This window comes from Pelodiscus sinensis, chromosome 5 (assembly GCF_049634645.1).
Source record: "Pelodiscus sinensis isolate JC-2024 chromosome 5, ASM4963464v1, whole genome shotgun sequence".
In the NCBI taxonomy this organism is placed as follows: Eukaryota; Metazoa; Chordata; order Testudines; family Trionychidae; genus Pelodiscus; species Pelodiscus sinensis.
Window position 1 is genome coordinate 61,185,835 of NC_134715.1, and position 20,796 is coordinate 61,206,630.

Consider the following 20,796-nt stretch of genomic DNA (forward strand, 5'->3'; position numbering starts at 1 on the left):
AAAGAGAGAAATTATGACAGACAAATCAAGTAAAATATGTAGGAAGTATTTCAAGTTTTATATGGGGAATTCATTGTCATGAGCTTAAGATCACTTTGATTTGTATAGTGTTGTTCAATATTTCACAGTAGAAATGTGAAAAAAATAATATAATACTCAATAAGTGCAGGGCTGTTTGTACATATAAAATCCTTACAATGAAAACAAAGGCTACTTACATACATCTGGAAAATGGAAAGAGTTGCAGATGAAAAGGTGTGAAAAATCATTGTTACACAATCTAAATGGGTTTTAACTTAGTATAAAAAACAAGGAATACACTGGAAGGTGATACGGTTTACACATGGTATAGAACTTGTAACATGAAAAGATACTTCAGTCAGTAGTAAGGTAGCTCATCGATGTAGAAGTAAATGGATTCAAGGTACTAGGAACATGGCTAGATAGATCACCGAGCAGTTTAATTTAGAGAAATGTTAAGTGCCATCACTTGAGAAGTATGTCAGACACTTATGTTGTAATCCTGTCGGAGCTCACATATTAAGTAGGGGTAATCTGGATAAGCAATTTGCTGCATCTCAGTTCTGCCGAGAATGATGCTGGTGATTTTATAGGTGGGTGGAAATTTGTTTTTTGAGTTAGTACTGAATCAATGCCACAGCTCTGTGATGAAACACTTGTTGTTCAGTCCTCTTGTCGTAGTAGGATTGCATGGCATTTTGGAGCACATTATGGATATGAGCTCCAGTCAAATTCCAAGCAGGACAACTCCATTCTGCTTATCTAAATTCTCTTTCCTCAGATGCCTAAACTACTCTTGTACTCAGTCAAATAGTTGATCCGAGATAGAAGCATTTTAGTAATGAATAGATTCCCATTAAATATACTATAACACTCATTCTAAATCTAGGATCACAAACCACTGATGGTCCACAGAATTGCTTCTTCCATAATAACACAGCCTCTGTCTTTCTTTCTGCATTGACCAACAGCACACATACAAAATGGTGAGGATCATAAATAAATAACTGCACAACATGAGTATGTTCACATCAGTCATTTAAATATGGATTTAGTATTTTTTTTAAATATTTAAACAAGAACTATATTTTTTCAATTAAGATACCAGGTGTCTGAGACCACAATGTGAAAAAAAAGATTGAGAACCACTCCATCTATATTTTTTTAGAAATAGAATCAGACACAACAATGATACACACAATCAGAGAAAAGGTTAGAGATAGAGGACCTAAAAAAAAAATCTTAGAACATATGAAAAGGAAACCATACTAAAATAACAAATTCTGAGGTGAGTTGAGATGTTAAGAAGTGTTTTCTGTGCAACAGTCAAATGCAAGAAAGATGAGGCGTGAACTTAAAGTCAGGACTGATGCTAAATTGGATGGTATCTCTTGGAAAAATATTATAAGCTACTGTAGTCATAGAAATAAAGAATAGTTTTTGAAAACATAAATTCAGAGAAATGCAATACTGAATATAAAGACCACCTGCTAAAGGGAAGAAACAAGTCTGGAAGGGGTTCCTCACCCTTTTTTTCTTGCAGTGTCCCACATTTCTAAAGAATCATGAGCAGCTAATTAATATTCACTTCATACAACTAAAAAGTAGAACAGATATCATAAGCAAGGCACAAATGTGGAGGACAATACTAACAATGATACAAATTAGAAGAAAAATTTTTGCTTTCTTTCACAAGATAAAATTAGCTCTGTAATTCCTATAGTAGAAGAAACTTTTTTAAATAAAAAAACCCTGCATCAGTGGAAAACAAAAAAAAAAAGAATGTTTACAAATAAATGAGGATTCTCTCATAAAAAAAACCTTATAAATATCTTATACAAACTGGACATTCATTTAATATGTAAGATAGCAAATATGCATATGTCCTTTTCCATTTGTTTTCAGTGTGTGTAAAATATGAACAATGTAATATGTTGTGTTCTATAGTGTAGCGAGACATTGGGGATACCCAGCTGTACCCTGATAGAAGCTTCCAGAACAACATCAGAAGGGGTTTATATTTTGGAAAATTACTTTTCTCTTAATTGGACATAAAAAAGGTAGTGATCGTATCAGGACACTTTAGTTTTCATAAAATGGTAATTAGCTTTGAGATAAAGGCTTTAAACACCTAGAAATTAATATTAGTTTAAATTTAGAAAATCTACGTATAAGGAGGGTCTGAATCAATGTTTCCATTACAGCCAGCTGGAATGGGAAAGGAATGATGGCTGTGGTTATGTAAATCCACTTCAAGCAAATTGCTCAGGCCTGCTAGATGTCCAACTGTTAGAAGGTGCTTTGCCCATTGTAACCAATTTGTTTGTTGTGTGTGTCACAAACTGTTAAAATTAAATGGAGGAATTGTAAGATACGACCATCAATGCTTGCAGTTATTGTGTGAATGCACAATGCAGAAAAGTCAGACTGTGTTTAATTCAGTTAAAAGAAGAGACCCTGTCAGTGTAAATACACTTCTATGGACAGAGCTGCTTTTTCTGAGACCTATGGACTGAGCTGGGGAGGGAGATGAGTCTGCAGGCTGCATGCCCTCCAGGCATGAGCAGAAAGACTATCTCAACCTGTTTCTCCTCACTGTTTCAATGATAGAGTTAAAGAAAAGCTCCATGAGGAGTCCCTTTTGTATGCAAACTTACTTCAGTGAATGCTGGAATCTCTGGTGGCTGGACTGTGCTTTGGGCCAAGAGCTGAACACATCCTGTATTCCTCAAAAAATGAGGTTTACAGGATCTGTCAAAAAAGGGTTTATTTTCGACAGATCCGCGTCTAGACTGCCGGGAGGGGGGGGGTGTTTTTTCAAAAAAGCTCCATTTCAAAAAAAAGTGGTGGCCGTGTTTATGCTATTGAAGCATGGGGTATTTAAATCCCTGCAATCTGTCATTCATGAGAACATCCTGGAGAGACAAAGAAAACACATGAAAGATTAAGACATCATCTTTAAGCCTTTTCTAGTCACATGGACCTACATGTTACTTGTCCCTCACTTTCTTATGCATCATTTAATGAATGACAGATTGCTGTTTACTTATGCTGAATGTTCAAGTCAAGATTTTCAAAAGAGACTAGTTATCACCAATTCTTTCAAAACATCTCCACAGTCCATCGGAGACTATGCTGTACCTGATCTGATCCCTGGTCTCATAATCTGGAATGTCTGACAGTATTTATCTATTACCACAAATTTCAAGTAATATTTTTTTCTGGTTTGTTAATCTGAGATTCATTTTCCTACTGGCTATATTGTGCTCTCATTGTTCTGTATCTTAAAAGCCCCTAGTCTGACTTCAAGGAAAGTCTAAAAACAACTCTGAGGATCACTTTGCATGAGGCCATAACGTTCAGTTTTATATAATTGAGTGACTCTGCATCAATATTATTACATACAATTATGTTGATATTCAGACACAAGTCTTTGAACTCAGAATGCCCATCATGTCCGTAACGTTTTCACTTCAGGTTGTCTATGCTGTAATGTAAGCCCATCAGTAGCAGAACTCAAGACCCTGGGTTTATAACCAGGGTTTGCGCATTTACACTTATTTGTAACCCTTGGTTAGGAATTGCTGAACCCAAGAGCTCAATCCGGTGCTTCTGCTTCTACGCTGTATTTTGTGGACCTAAATCAACCCCCTATATCCCTGCTTTCCTAGCACCATCCAGAAAGTGGCCTCTCTAGCTCTTTGTGATATTGTGTGAGAAAATGTGACTGTTCAGAGCACAAATAAAGTTGACACATGGGATCGTGGAATGCTTTTGGTGAATACCAACAGAATGAGTCCAGTGATACTACATCTACACTGCATATAAATGGGGTTTGAACCATGTTCAGCTTGCCTCCTTTTCCCCCTCCCCTCCCACTCTATGGGGTGCTGGGAGACTGAGTCAGCACAATATGTGTATAGACAGTGGAGAGGTTAGACTTGAGCCTGAGTTCAACCCTGGACTTAAATTGCAGTGTTGGCATAGTCCCTTTGGGTCTACCACTTGTTTCTTTGTGAAAACTTGTACTACTCCAAAGTTTAATTGTACTTTGGAGAGCAATAAGTCCTTAGTGGTCCCCAAACAAGTGGTCAAGTTGAGGAAGTTGTGAGATTCAGTCCAGCATCCACTTCTCTGCCCTGTTCCATAATGAAATAAAATAAAAGCTTTCCTTTTAAACTTTCCTCCTTTCTCCTATAATTTCTGATTCAGGCCGATCCAAACCTTGGCTAGATTCTTCTCTGCAAATTACATGGTTTCTTGGATGTTTTGGACTGCACAATGCTTCACTTTAGACACTCTCAGAGACAAATCACAGCTGCCATGTTTTGCTAGCAATGAGTGATCTGGCAGACAGACTGAATTGTAGGAAAGCATGCTGAGCATGCTGGAGCCAGGAGAAAGGTTCAAGGAGCACAGAGAAACATATGGCTACAAAAGAAGAATGAGTCTTACTAATGAACCCATATGTGAAATCCAATGTCAATCAACATCACTTTTGGACAATTTACTCCAACGTGCCTTCCAGTGTAGTGACTATAGCCCAGCCTTGACTCCTTTCATTGTCAACTTTATATATTTTCCAGCACTTTTCCATATGACTAAAGGGTATGTCTATTCTGCAACACTATTTCAAAATAACTTAGTCCTTGTCTACATAGCAGGCAGTTATTTCGAAATAGTGTCAAAATACTGTCAAGCTGGAGGACTTCTTACTCTGACTCCTGTAACCCCCATTGTACAAGGAGTAAGGGAAGTCAGAAGAAGAGTGCTCTATTTCAAAATAATTGCTGGCTAGACACTCCCTATTTTGAAATAAGCTATTTCAAAGTAAGATACGCAACTGACGTAGCTCAATTTGTGTAGCTTATTTCGAGTTAAACCCTGCAGTGTAGACTCGCCCCAAGACAACATTCCTTCTTTCTATGTGCTAAATGTCCTTGCTCTCTTTCTTCAAACCCTTCCTTTACACTCAACTGTTGATTGACATTATTTTTGTTTGTTTAAAACCTTATTCCTCTATTCCCTGCCTATTCCTTGGTATACTATCTTCATACTCTATGTCTAAATCAGATAACAAGCTCTTAGTGCAACTAGAGAGCAACTTCATATCAGGCTCCATGTAGAGAGCTGTGCCTTGGAAGTGCAATGAAACCTAAACTGATATGTTTAGAGGAATTACTAATTAAGCAGTAATACATAGAAACTATTTTAGCTACCTCCCCCCAGTAATTATCTATTTTTATTTGATCTGCAATCTTTATTTAGTATTTCATATTACCAGGTAAAGATACTGGTATGATTACTTTTATTCAATAGTCATAACACTTTTGCAACAAAAAAATTAAACTTCAGTACATTCCTGAAAGATAAGTAAATATCATCATGAATAGTTTGCTCAGGGTTAAAATGAGATACTTAGAGGTGAAGCAGATTAACAAAGAAGTTGTCACACAATATCAGTGTCATAACAGACTCCATGATCTCTACTCCAATTACAAAACCACATTCTTCCTAATTTGATCACAGTCCTGTCACAGTCTTAAAAAAAGCACACAGCAGAAAATACAGTGTAGCACTTTACATTTCTTATAGGATATTGCTATCATAGATGCCACAAATTAAACATTGAAAACACTGAAGCAAATCATACAGCATGTGCAAAACAACCTACTTTAACAGACCAAGCCACAGAAACACAAGCTTAGGGACAGATTCATATCTGTGTCATATGGATAAGGTGCCTCCGTTATTCAGGAAATGATGAAGGGAAGACCTAAATTATACCCTTTTTGCAATGGCTCTTATAGGAACAGTAACAATGGGATATAGGCCTAACTGACTACACTCCATCTTGTCCTAGCCACAACTTTGGAGTCTGCCAGGACTGGAAGCATTTAGATTTTTACTACAGAAAAGTTCTATAGCCAAAATTTCTGGGCCCTGGATCTTTATCCACCATGTTTAAGTTCAGAGATAAAGAGTGCACCTAAAAACAATGTATTCTATTGATATCCAAACTAAGTTTCAAATGACACATGAAACTTCTAGGTTAAGTGTCATCTACCAAGTTATACAACAAAGTGATAAAATAAATATTGTGAGAATTAATCATGCCACCATCACCAGTGTATAAAGATTAATCAAAGTTAGGAAAACAGCATTCAGTTTGTTCAATGGGCAATGCAGGGCTTAGTATTTCTTAGAAACAGAATAACAGTATTAAATATCTACAATATAGAAGACACTGCATTTTGGAGGTTTTTTTAATCTATATTATAGACAGTTTTGATAGTGTTTGGCTTCATTATAATTCATGTTGGAGATATGAATGGTGTGGAAGGAACATATTTAAGCCATCTATATAATTCTTTATAATTCTCTCTTTATGGAAGAAGTTTTGAACCTCTACTAGTTAAGTTTTGCATCCCCTTAGATGTAAAGTCAAATTGAAACAGTAGGTAAATTAGCTTGCCCCAATGGTTGTATGTATGTATATGTATTGCACTGATTGTTAAACATCCATTTTAAAAAGTTATGATCCACAGAGCACTTGAGACAAATCCCTAAGCTAAGAGATTCAGCTATTTTGAGTAGAAAACTGTTAATAATACAGTATAATATGGGTATTTTGTTAAAATACTAGAATTAGTATATAATGCATTAAGGAGGAGGCAATAATGCATAAGATTAGAATGTACGGGGCTGATTATATACAAATGACAAAATGAAACTGTCAAATTTTCCTAATTAATGCCGCTAAAATATTTCAGATTGTGAAGGTGTAACGTATAATTAGAAAATCAATGCTTTTAAAATATTATTTTTTCAAGGAACATAACATTGAAAATCATACATTTGTTTTGAAATCTTGTACCTGTTATTGCCAGAAAAATTCTTGGATTAATAAAATTCAAAGAGACTGGGGGTGTGTCTAGACTACATGCCTCCTTCGACGGAGGCATGTAGATTAGCCAGATCGGAAGAGGGAAATGAAGCCGCGATTAAAATAATCGCGGCTTCATTTAAATTTAAATGGCTGCCCCGATCTGCCGATCAGCTGTTTGTCGGCAGATCGGGGGAGTCTGGACGCGATGCCCCGACAAAGAAGCCTTTCTTCATCGACACAGGTAAGCCTGGTTTCACGAGGCTTACCTGTGTCGATGAAGAAAGGCTTCTTTGTCGGGGCATCGCGTCCAGACTCCCCCGATCTGCCGACAAACAGCTGATCGGCAGATCGGGGCAGCCATTTAAATTTAAATGAAGCCGCGATTATTTTAATCGCGGCTTCATTTCCCTCTTCCGATCTGGCTAATCTACATGCCTCCGTCGAAGGAGGCATGTAGTCTAGACACACCCTGGGAAGAGAAAGATCTTTCTATTTCTGTTTATTATGGGCATTGCATAGCACTTTGTATAGGCCAGTTTCATTTAACATTTATTTATATTGCAGTTCTGCCTAGAGGTATGAATCAGATTGGAATCCCAGGCTACATCTAGACTGCAAGCCTCTTTCGAAGGAGCGTCTAGACAACAAGAAGTTTTTTAGAAAAAGCGACTAGCATTTAAATATTATCGCTTTTTCTTTAAATATTGCTGGTTGTAAATAAGTGTCCCAAGAAGATATGGGGAAAAGTGATTGTGAAAAAGAACTAGTACAACTGTGGTCAAAACAAAATACATTTCACATAAAAATTTAAACAAAGAAAAATATAAAATATCTTGTATAGGCAATAATAGGCAATCTTATCAGTGAGAATTTAAAACAAACGTAATTGTTTTGATGTTTAATTATAAAAGCCTAACAGAGCCAACGGTATTATTATTTGATCCAGCAAAGAACAAAATCCCCAAATAATACTCAAGACTTAGAAAAGTAATGCCTAAGAGATAAAGGAGCTATAAAAATAGTAATGTGCCAGCTTTGATGAACTATTATTAATCAAATCTGTCTACTCCAGAAAATATAATCGATAAAAAATATAAGAGCTAGGCAGGAGACAAGTTTGAGTTTATCAATAAGAGAAATGTATAAGAAAAAATGACAGCTAGTTTGTTAAAATGAACTTCATATAACCTGTTGGGAACAAATACTGAAGATTAAACACCAAGAAGAATTTGTATATAAATTGTTCATTGACTGACCATTATTTATTGAGGAAAAATGTAAATAATTTATTTTAAAAGTACCTAGCCAAAAGCCAGTTTACCTTTGAAACAATACTGTATTTCATCTAGAAAAACTTAAAAAACAACGAATAGTCTTGCAGCACCATAGAGACTAACAAAAAATGTAGATGGCATCATGAGCTTTCATGGGCACAACCCATGGGATGCAAATGTAGCCAACCGAAATTGCTAATGAAGCGGGGATTTAAATATCCCATACTTCATTAGCAAATTTCACCTGTGCGCTATTCTGTTTGCCAGCTGATTCAAACCAGGAAGTATGCTCTAGGCCACGTGAGTTCAAATCAAACCCCTTGGTTCGAACTAACATTATGCCTCAAAAAAAGAGGAAAAAAAACCCCTAGTGGTCAATTGCAGAAGAACTTTGGAAGTGCTAATTTAGGGGTGGCGAGGCCTGCATTCTTTCCCCCCTTTTCCCTATATCTGATGAGCCAGAAGCAAGTCTTTGGGAACATACGCCATTTAAGATAAGCATTGTTGCCAGTATAGCAGGAATGGGAAAGAATGCATAAACAATTCTGTTTACCCTAACGTACTGATCACGTAAACAGGGCCAAAGAACAAGCAGAACTAGATCAGAACCAGATCGATGACTAACAGCTAAGCCCTACATCAACACGTAATGAGTAACCCCTGGAAAATTCCAAACTGCCAAACAAGGCAGGAAAACTGTATTTAAGGCTGCCTTAGAGCCTAGCAAATCAGACCTCATTGATGGGCCTCGGGTACCGGTACCTCGGAAGCTGAGACAACCTCCCACTTCATCCGTAGCCTACCAGGCTTATAAGAATGGAAATAAGATATGCTGCTTCTTTTTTATGTTGTTCTTCCATTTAAGGGTCACAGCTGTTAGCTGTCAGGAAATAAACTACTTGTGTTTGACAGATACCTGTGTGGCGTACTTTCAGAACCCAGTGTTGGACCTTAGACTTACTCTGGCTGGCTACAGCCCCCTTTTTCGAAGGATCCTGTGCTTCTCAGTTTGAGGAGTACAGGATCTTTCGAAAAAGTTTTCTTTTCTTCAAAAGAACCACATCTAGATGGCGGTTTCACTTTCAAAATACCCTTTTTTGAAAGAATGCTGTGACGTGATTATACAAATGAAGAATGGGATATTTAAATCCCTGCTTCATTTGCATTTTTGATCTGCCTAATTGACATCCCTCTTTTGAAAGAGGAATGTAGTTCAGACATGCCCATACAGACAATATGATAAAACAAGAGCCTAATTACTTCTTCCTATGGGAGAGGTTCAAGGACAAGGAGCATTCCGTAAGATCATCTTAAGAGCTTTCTCCAAATCATTCAGTAGTGTAAGGGCAGGTTTCTCCTTTGTTACTCTTACAGGAGACTCTGCTCCCATAGTCCATGAATCCTAAGATACCTCAAGAAGGCCATCTCCGTGGAAGCCCAGTTCTACTTCAGTGCTTCTTGTGCCACCCTTCTCATGGAGTACTGCCTGGGGACTCTGGAGCCCAAACGGCTGCTTGCGCCACTTGCTCTCCCGCGGTGGCCCAGCTGAGCAGCGCAGAAGTCAGCTGAGCACCACGGCAGGAGGGGAAGGGGGGCAGGGCAGTGATGTACACAGCCAGGGGGCAGGGCCTGGCCGTGTACGTCACCACCCCGCCCCCCTTCACCTCCCGCCATGGCACTCGGCTGACTTCTGTGCTGCTCAGCTGGGCCACCGGGGGGGAGCCCAAACGACCACTTGCTCCCCCACAGTGGCCTGGCTGAGCAGTACAGAACTCAGCCAAGCGCCATGGTAGGAGGCGAAGGGGGCGTGGGGCCTGGCCATGTATGTCACCCGCCCCGGTGCGAGTAGAAGGGGGGTGGAGCAGTGATGTACACGGCCAGGGGGTGGGCGCCTCCCCCCTTCGCGTCCCGCTGTGGTGCTCAGCTGAGTTCTGCGCCGCTCAGCTGGGCACGTCCCCGCGCCTCCCCCCTTCGTGTCCCGCTGTGGTGCTCAGCTGAGTTCTGCGCCGCTCAGCTGGGCCGCCGTGGGGGAGCCCAAACGGCCGCTTGCTCCCCCACGGTGACCCAGCTGAGCGGCACAGAACTCAGCCAAGTGCCATGGCGGAAGGGAAAGGTGGGCAGGGTGGTGACATACATGGTCCTGCCCCCTGGCCGTGTACATCACTAGTGTTACTAGGTAGGGTAAAAAAACAAAATGGGGTCGGAGGGGGAAGAGACTGTCTGGGAGAGGAGCGGGGCTGGCTGGGAGGAAGGGGGGGCGGGAAGCAGAGCTGGGGTGGGGGGGGTCAGAGGCAGCGTAGCTGGCCAGGGGAAAACGGGAAGGGGTGGGGGTCAGAGGTCGTGGGGCTGGCAGTGGAAGATCAGGAGGAGGAACTGGCTGCTGGGGGGTAGGGTGAGGGAATCAGCCGGCGGGGAGCTGAACTCACCAGGGCACGTGCAGATTCCAGGGTGCTGCCCACCCCTCTCATAGTCCCAGTGAAGCAAGTCCAGCTGTGGCTCCAACACACACTGGAACAGCACTCAGGAGCAGGGACAGAGCTTCTCCTGCTTCCCAGTAGCAACTAGAGGCTCTCAGCGCCGATCGTGCCCCACCTCCCAGCCACTCCCCCGTCCCTGCCAGGCTTCCATGGGGCGCCCAGGTGGAGAGCCAGAAAATACTGGACATTGTACATGTCCAGTATTTTCTGGGTTTTTTTACCGGACATGGAGCCCCAAAACCGGACTGTCCAGTAAAAAACTGGACACCTGGCAATCATATATATCACCACCCTGCCCCCCTTCACCTCCCGCTGTGGTGCTCGGCTGAGTTCTGCACCGCTCAGCTGGGCCGCCATGGGGGAGCCCAAACAGCCGCTTACTCCGCTTGCTTGCCCGTGGCGACCCAGCTGAGCGGCACAGAACTCAGCCGAGTGCCACAGCGGAAGGCAAAGGGGGGGCGGTGACGTGTGACAGTGGCTCCAGGCCCCACCCCCTGGCCGTGAACGTCACTGCTCCACCTCCCTTGCTGAGTGCCACGGCGAGAGGCAAAGAGTGGCGAGGCGGTAACGTACATGCCCAGGGGGCAGGGCTTGGATGAGCATGCATCCCTGACGGAGACAGAGGAGAGTGGAGAAAGAGTGAGAGGCAGGAGTAGGAGAAAAGAAAGAGAGAGACGGAGCAGAGGGAGAGTGAGAGGCAGGAAGAGGAGGAAAAGAGAAAGGGAGAGTGAGAGTCAGGATGGGGAAAAGAGAAAGAGAAAGACGGAGAGCTGAGAGACAGAGAGGGGGAAGCAGTAGGAGGAGGAGGAGAGAGAAAGACCGGAGGCTCAGGAAAGAAGAGGGACATGGAGGAGAGACCTGAAAATCCCATCTTATGACGGGCTAATTGGCTAGTATTATAGGTAAACAGACAAACCAGAATTTAGTAAAATATAGGGTAAAAGCATTAAAACACTCAAATGTGTATTAACACATTGATAAAATGCCCAGACACATCAATTCTTAAATGGGTCATGGCACAAATATATTAAGTTATGAGTCATGTTGAGTCTGCACAGATGAAATTAATTTTTAAAGTCACATTCTGACAAGTGCTGATTATCCACAAGCCACATGAGCTTAAAATGGGAGAAATATCAGAGCAAAATGGATTATTTGCACCAAAAGTAATCATCTGAACCATAAGAAAATCTAAAGAGCAGTAAGCTGTCTCAGACTTACTACTTTTTTGCAATCAATAAAACTATTTAGTATTCACCATGTCAATATACCTGGAATAAAATTTGACCTGTTTAAACTGCATTCTGGGAAAACAGAAAATTAGTAGTTACACAAATTCAAATGATCATTTTTTGATAAACAACATTTCTCTATATTTTATGTCCTCAGAGTTTAAAGAATATAACACCAATGGACACCAGGTCACATAGCAGTATCTCTCACCATTGGCTGCCTCACATATATATCCTGTAGTTTTCAGAAATGGGGCTAACTTATATTCAATCCCTAGTCTAAACCTTCAAGAATGGATGTAAGGAGGCTCTAGACTATTTCTGATTCCCCATTTCCATTTATGTATTATGGCCCCAAACTGGAAGTTATTGTGGGAGATTTAGGTACATGGAATGAAATCCTGACCCCCATTCTGAAACTCCCTGACCCAGTGTGTCCAGGATTTCACTGAAGACTGGTGTGTGAAAAACTGCATATAGGAAGAAGGATGCCATTTCTACATCCCAAGTGTGTTCAGGTGCATTTGCCAAAATGCAAAAATTCTCTTCATACTTGCAGCCATGCTGCTTAGACTGATGCAGAATTACCAGTGAAGCTAATCTCTGGGGAATTTTGCTGACAAAGTATTCAGCAGTTTTTCCAGAACAGAATCTGTTGTCACGTCATTTCACCAAGTGTGCTACTAATGAGTACAAAACACATACCCTCTTGGGAGATACTTGAAATTATAAAAGTGCTTTGAATGTTAAAATTGCCAACAAGTACAACAAATGAGTTGCCAATTAAAGTGTGACTTAGGCAGTAACACCTTATTGATCTCGTTTTATGTTTTTGTTTTAAGATTCATGTGACTGAGTGCTACATTTACTTTATGTGAAAGGTTTAAAATGCAGCTCTCCTCTGTGGAGCTATTCAACTATTCTTCTTCTTTCTCCCAGGTTTTTGTTTTTGCTACTTAGCCAAAACGGATATCATATGATGACTGCATCACAACTAAAAGTGAACATGAGTCTAGAAATGACTAAATAGATGGAGACTATCAAATTACATGGGGGGTAGGATGAGATAACCAAAGAAATTTTCCAAAATCCATGAGGAAAACCAGAAAATTAAAACAAAAAAGTAGATCAGTATAATGTAAAATAGCTCATAGTGAAAAATAATTCTCATGGACTAGCAAGAACTTAAGGAATATCAGTTCAATGCTGGAGTAATTTGCTGCAACTCCCTTTAAGTTGATTCATTTATGCCATCTATGCTTGTGATGAGTTAGCTTCAGAAGTAAATTAAACTTGATTGGACTAGTTGTAGGATGAGCAAAGAGGCTACCGAATAAAGTGCAAATCAGAAATATTAGATGATGGTGGGCACACCAGTACAACAATTGAAAATTAGAATGCTTGCTAATTTATACACCTCTATTTATCTAAGCCTGAAAACGGGACACAGAACTGCAAATGGAAACAAATCTTGACCTATTCTTACATGCATGGCAGCATGTATGTTTCATGCAATACAAATTGTGTTGTTGATAGTTTACTATTCCAATAACAGTGATCTGCTTCTGTTTGTAATGTCATACTGTTCCATGACTAAATCAAATCGCAAACTTTATGGGGTAGGACTTTTCCAGTTTACCATAAAGTTCTATGTAAACTCACAGTGCCTATGAATAGCCTTGGCAGAATTTGATTATTTTAATACAATTTTGAGAGACAGTATCATTGTTTATTGTTAAGCATTTATTCAATTTTTATTTATGTAAATGTTTATGTTGTGCAAAATTATGGCTGCTAAGCCCCACCCCATTTTTAGTGATTTCAGTTTTTACAGTTGTGGGAAATTATAGAAGGGTCATATGAGGGCTAGTTTGTAATTATTTAATGGCAGTAGATGTTGAGATTCAAATTAAAGCCTTATAACCATTAACACAAATGATCAACACCATGGCTACGTCTAGACTGCAAGCCTCTTTCGAAAGAGGCTTTTTCGAAAGATACTTTCGAAAAAGCCTTTTTTGAAAAAGAGCGTCTAGACTGCAAGCAGTACTTTCGAAAAAGCAAGCCACTTTTTCAAAAGAGAGCACCCAGGCAGTCTGGATGCTCTCTTTCGAAAAAGCCCTGTTTGCACTCAAGAACGCCTTTTTTCGAAAGAGCACTTTCAAAAAAGGCGTTCTTCCTCATGAAATGAGGAGTACCATCATCAAAAGAAAAGCCCCGTTCTTTCAATTTAATTTCGAAAGAACGCGGCTGTAGTCTAGACGCAGGTGAAGTTTTTTCGAAAAAAGGCTACTTTTTTTGAAAAAACCCTGCAGTCTAGACACTGCCCATGTATCAAAAAGAAAATAGCCTTAAACACAAATTCTCATGCAGGATTTTTTTTTACTTTGCTTATCTCTAAATTTCAAATATTATTGAGTTAAACATTTTTCTTTGATTGGTATTTGTACAGTGATATAAATATGTATTGATACATTTTTATGGCAAGTTTCATCTAGTGGTATTTGTGTGTTTGTGCGTGGCAAAAAATATAATCCTAAAAAAATTGGTTTAGTGATATTTATCATTACATTAAGATATATAATATACAATACAGCCCCTTTATTAAAGAACAGCAAGTTCCTTATTGCATTAGTTTCCCTTTTTAAAGAACAAAGTCAGTATTTATTCTTCTAATTATGATCTATTTGCACCATGATTCATTTTCATGGACAAGAATTTGGTGTGATATGTGGTACTACACAGATTATATTTTAACAGGTGATCTTGACTCATTGTTCTTACATTGCTGTATCCTTTCTCTGAAATAGTGACCCGGTACATTTTATTTTCTCTGTGTGTGATTCTTGCTATTGAGTCCTATACTGCAGTGGGTGTTTTAACGTTGACTTCAATGGGAGCACAACTAGACATTGAAGTAACTATTGGCCATCATAAATGCTATAACAAAAGTTGCTGATAAACAAGTAACCATGGAGAAACTGATATACATTGGCACTAAAAGACCAGATATTAAAGTGTTACATTTAATGGTATTTTCTTAGTAGCTTCATTTTATGAACAAATATTATATACAAATCTAAATATTATATAGATCTACATTTATCTGCAAAGATGAGCTAAACTCAGATCACGAAGGTAAGCAGACAAATACGTTATACCAGATTGCATATACTTCACAAACTTGGTTATGTGGTCATATTATAACAATGCATAATTATTTCAAAACAATAGATCAGTAAAGATCTGAAAACAATTCAATTTTCATTTGGTTTATGCTGCAAAAAAAAAAAAATATATATATATATATAGCCAATAAAATAAAAATATGTATATTCACTTTTAATTTCCTCTTTTCTATGTTATTAGCAAATACCTGTCATAACACTTTAAGTAATATACCAGCAGAGGCAGTTCTCAGCTTCTCAAATAACACTCTGCTAATTTTGTGTGGCAAAGATTTTACAATGAGGCCATTAAATCATTTTGTAGCCCTTTATTACTTACATTGATGTCTTCCAAATCTAAGTTATTCAGAATGACATTGTTTCTCTTCCAGATGATAGGAGGTCTCAGAGCTCCCTGAATGGCACAGCTTAGGACAGCACTTTGTCCTACTGTTGCTGTAGTGACACTTATTTTCTGATCATCTGGCAGACTCAGCTGAACAATCTCTGTAAAAGATATATTGTTTGGAAAGTTAATTAGCATGCCATTTCATAAGGTTAACTGGCATGCAATTTCCGTACCCTGGTAATTTAAGGAGTCTAAATTGAATCAAAGGAAAAGGAACTTTCAAGGAACTCTTAGAAGTTTAAACTGTTCCAAATAAAAGGTCAGCATGACATTTCAATTAAATTGACTGACAAACATCACTTAGAACAGAAGCGTTTAACATGAAATAAATTTCAGAGATAAAGTTATAATAAATATGGCAGACAAGATCTAAAGGTAGACATACAATGTTATGTAATTGCAAAGCCAGGATCTGCAATTGCACCAAAACAGATCAATTTATTCATCAATAAATTGCTTGGAGCCAGTTTAACACAAGCAAATAAGGTTACAGCAGTCAATTGATAAAGCTGACAAATAGATTTATTGTTGAGGGCAAAAACATTTGTATAAATATTTTGCATACATATAAAAGAAAAAATATATTTTGATGAGACTATATGGAAAAAAAACCCACTGCTTAGATCCAATTTGCAAACGCTTAATTTACTGGGACATGTGGCAGACAAAGTAGACAAAATCCCAGTTTAAACCAGTTCAATAAATAACAAACGACCTCAGGACTGTATCGGAAACCCTTTCCAAGGAATGTGAATATCCAAAAGATGACTTTTCCTACTTAACCTACCATTTTCCCAGGAAGAGGTGAAACTGAACATTATAACCCGAAAAGAAAAAGGAAAAATTTCTAAAACACAGAGAAAAAATTAAATTTTTAGTATTTATAAAAACCTACAAATAATATATCACAGTAAGATACAATTTTAATGTTACACTGACCAAATACAAGGTGGATCCAAATCACTAATTAGTTTTCTAAAAAAATCAGATATTTAAGTTTAAAATGGACTTTTAATTTGAATTACATACATTTTCTTTTAAACATAAAACTATTCAAAATTAAAATTATGACAACCTGTGTTAAAGCTTAAATTTACTATATGTTAAGGTAACGGAAAATAAGATTAGGCAGTGCATGTTTTCCGCTGAAGTTGTAAAGAAAGTCAAATCACTGTACCAATGGAAGCCACTAGCTATACACCTGAAACCATTTAACTGTAATTTTAAAGTAGCTTTTGACAGCAATAGCCTTCTGCAGCCATAGAGAATATTTTTTTTCATTTTTCACAACCAATTTAGTTCAATGACTAGTTCATCTAAAGTTAAGAAACTGATTGGGAGATGAAAAAAAGCAGGAAAATTTGTTTTCTTCTATTAATCCAAGAATAAAAACAACTTAGAAATTTCTAAAATTTACAAGTTCTATTCTTTTGAAAGACACGGTAAACAGAAAAAAAAACAACTTAATTTACATACTACTTACAGCATACACATGCATGTATAAACTGTTTTTGTTCATTTTAATAGAATTCCAATTCCTATCTAAATAGAATTTGCCAGAAAGTATAAATAAATCATCTAGTAAATAAGAAATGCATCATTCAACATTTAATAACATATATAAAATATATACTTTAAGAAATGGAATGTGTGTTAAGATATGTCATTACAGTACTTAATTGGGTGTGTAGATATAGCATTGCCTCTTGGTTTGAAAGAAGAAAAAACAAATTTAGCGTAAAGTCTATGTTTAGTTCAAAATCAACATGTTTTAATACTTACCAACCAATGAGAATCAACCTGTCTTTAGCATTATAATTAAAAAGTGCAAATGCAAAACAAGATTAAAATAAATTATTTAAATCATTTCCTGCTTGCTGATTTAAATAATGATTGAAATAGTTGGTTTAATTTGCTTTGATTTGAATTAATCCACCCTGACCTCAGAGACCCAATAAAACATGACACTTCTGACTTAAATCTGGCCCATTTACCCTTTCATTAGAATATTTATTTGCACACCTGATGAGTCTCCATGTTTTGAAAATGAGAGGAAGGAATTTGTTGCAGTTTCTCTATTGTGCTTCTGCTTTTCTTCTATCTGTTAATAAAATCATTGTTTATTGATCAGGCTAGCACTGCTAATGAAGGTGGGAATGTTCCTGCTTTCTAGCTTTAAAAAGAACTTTATTATCCATTGGGCATAATGGGATTTCAAATTATTTCCTCTAAAACCCAGAAGTAAGTTAATTTCTCTTGGATTACTGTAGTACATGAAATGGTTCCTCAGTATGCCAACCTCCAGGAATTTCACTCTCTTATTCTGCTTACAAGATGCAAGTGTGCCATATTTAAAAAGCAAGTACCCAACTAAATTGTCAACACATCTGGATTTTCCAAGGTTTTCTGTTTTATGTGCATCTGGTTTTCAGAAGTGCTGATCATACAAAAGTCCTGTTGAAATTTATGAGAGCTGCTCATGTTCAACACCTAAGAAAAATTAAGCACTGTGTTGGTGCTAAACAAACAACATTATATGGAACAGTTCTTACTAAAACCACAAAATGTTGCACTGCAGCAGAATCATATAAATACAAATATTCAATACAGTCAGTGTACTTAAAATAGGCTGATTCTGTCTCTGCATTTTTCATTGTCTTCTTTATACGTAGCATGGAGAAAACCTAGAGGATATTCCAGATTACAGTGGTATTTAGTAATCTAAGAAAAAATAGAAGTTCTAAAATATGACTACTGTATTTACAGTGTGGAAAGAGAATTACATGTATTACATTTTGTTATTGGAATTACAAGAGCTGGTTCTTATCTGTTTACTAACGAATACTAACAGTGTTTGTGTATTGTATCTGTGTATTCATTTATCTTTAGTGCAAAGTGCCTAAAGCTTGAAATGCCCCCTTTTTTATTTTAAATAAATACAAGTTTAGACAAACAATATTTAAGAATCCTTGAACCAAACATGGATAAAACAGTCTTATTCAGCTGTACTTCTGTTGTACTATATTTTGGAGCTTGCCATTTAGCTAAGGGCAGTCTTGGCAATTTAAACAGGCCAGTTTGCTGTAAACAACACACTTGATGTGTGACCCACTAAATGCTTCTTATGTTGGAAAAGCATGCTTTTTAATAACTGCATCACATCACACAGAGCCAGGAGGATTTTCTCTGCCAGAACCAGAGCCAATAAACCTAAATCTGTATAATGTAGTGGGGACTGACAGAAAACAATGCTATTTTTCAACCTATTTCCTTTTTTAATGGTGCATATATACATACACTAATCTTCCCTGTAAACACAGATAATTGGAAGAAGAAAGGAAGAGGTCCTGTTACACTAACTACAAGAAGATTTTTTTTAAAAAAGCATCAACAATCCTAACTTTCTCCAGACTGAATTTTAAACACACAAACAGAGCTCACCCTAAGTGCATCTACCATCACCGTAAGTGGAAATAAGATATGCAATTTGTCAATTTTATACATGTTCACTTTTTTTGATTGTATCCCTTTGGTATATATGGTCATGCCAATTTTCTTCCACAATTTGATCTGAGGAAGTGGGTCTGGCCCACTAAAGCTCATCACCTAATAAACCATATTGTTAGTCTTTAAAGTGCTGCATAGACCTATGTTTTATTTTAAAATTGCTTATTTTGTCATTTAGCACTGTCTACATAGCACTACATTTGAAAATAAAGTGCTATTCTGAAATGTCTTTTACTCCTTGTAGAATGAGGTTTACAGGGACATAGGAACAGCAAGCCTGAAATAACAGGCTTGCTGTGAAGACACGGGATAGGTATTTCAGGATACTCCTGTATCCCAAAATATCATTGCAGTGTAGATGTACCCTGAATTAGAATGGGTTTCTACCTTCTGTCAATATGTCATCTAATTACAAATCTCAGTAGATTTTTCCCTGCAAACAAATTGAATCCCATCATCTGAACTATACAATTATCAGGGAACTGGTACATCATAGGCATGGCTCTACCAAATTTGCACTCCATTTTGATCAATTTTATGGCCAGAGATATTAGCCAATTTCATGTTTTCAAATATTTTCATTGGAAATTTCATAGTGTTTTAACTGTAATTGGGTGTCCCAGTCCAAAAAGTACATGGTATACCTGGATGTGGGTAAGATTATCCTCCCTCCCCCTCAAAGAAAAGTCTTGTCCCTCCCCATGCTGGCCAGCATGCACAGCTAGGAGCACTGCCAAGAGCAGAGAGAGATCAGACCTACTCCAGAGCTCCCTGTTCTAGTAGGAGGCACTCAAAGGTAAGTTTTGTCTTCCTCCCTCCCAAGAATAACTATTTAAGGAAAGGACAAATCTTGTCCATTCCCAGCCTGGCCAGAACTCATCACTAAGACTCCCTGGTTGAGGCACTTTCACCTTTGGAAGCTTCCACCAGCTTCCGGAACCTTTGAGGCTGTTGCACAGCCCTAAAATTTCCTGCAGCAGGACGAAGCACCCAGAAGAAGATCTGAACTCCCCCTGAAAGCAATTGTGCAGGAGAAAGACAAGCCTTGTCCCTCCCCAGGTCTGCTGCGACTAGAAGATAGGAGCCCATGGGTGGAGCAGCAGCATGGGGAGATTATATTTCATGGTCCATGAGATGACATGTTTTTCATGGATGTGACATGTTTTTCATGGATGTGAAATTGGTTAGCCTTAATCATAGGCTATTCTCAGGACACTAGGCAACATACTGGAGGCATAAGGATCCAGGCGATGCCTCCCTTCTGTCCAGCCTGCCTTCTACCATGTGGTTTGCAGAGAGAAGCCAGCCACAAACTTCAACAAGTAGGCACACAGCAGGCAAAGCAGGAATAATAATGCACATAAAGCTGCAGGGGAACACTTTAACCTCTCTGGACATTCAGCAATGGATTTGAAAGTAGCCATCTTTCTACCAAAGAATTTCAAACCCCAGTTACAAAGGGAGATAGCTGAACTGGAATTCATTTGCAAATTAAAAACTATCAATTTAGGACTGACTAAGAATCTCAACTGATTAACACATTACAAAGGCAATTTCCCCACTCTAGATATTCACATCCCCACATTAATTGCTGTGAATGACCTACTTCCATCCAGACATGATTAGCTTCATGAACACAATTTCTTACTTATATATATATATACTCCTGATTCTGTAAAAAAGTGGGTTTCCTCCACAAGGCTTATGCCCTATTAAATCTGTTTGTCTCTAAGGTGCCACTGGACTCCTTTTTATTTTTGTTAAAACATTTTCACTTAAGTGTTGTCTATAGCTTTTCATTTTAAGGAAAGGAGATGGGT

The 20,796-nt window shown here is 38.2% G+C and overlaps 1 protein-coding gene across 2 annotated transcripts in view; it reads right to left on the reverse strand.

Annotated features, from left to right (window-relative positions):
- Positions 1–20,796, reverse strand: part of FSTL5 (follistatin like 5) — a 560,578-nt gene that overhangs the window by 160,782 nt on the left and 379,000 nt on the right. For both annotated transcript variants that reach the window (XM_006121877.4, XM_006121878.4), the window contains exon 7: positions 15,401–15,567. In XM_006121877.4, the coding sequence (XP_006121939.3) occupies positions 15,401–15,567 (167 nt within the window). The remainder of the gene's footprint in view (positions 1–15,400; positions 15,568–20,796) is intronic.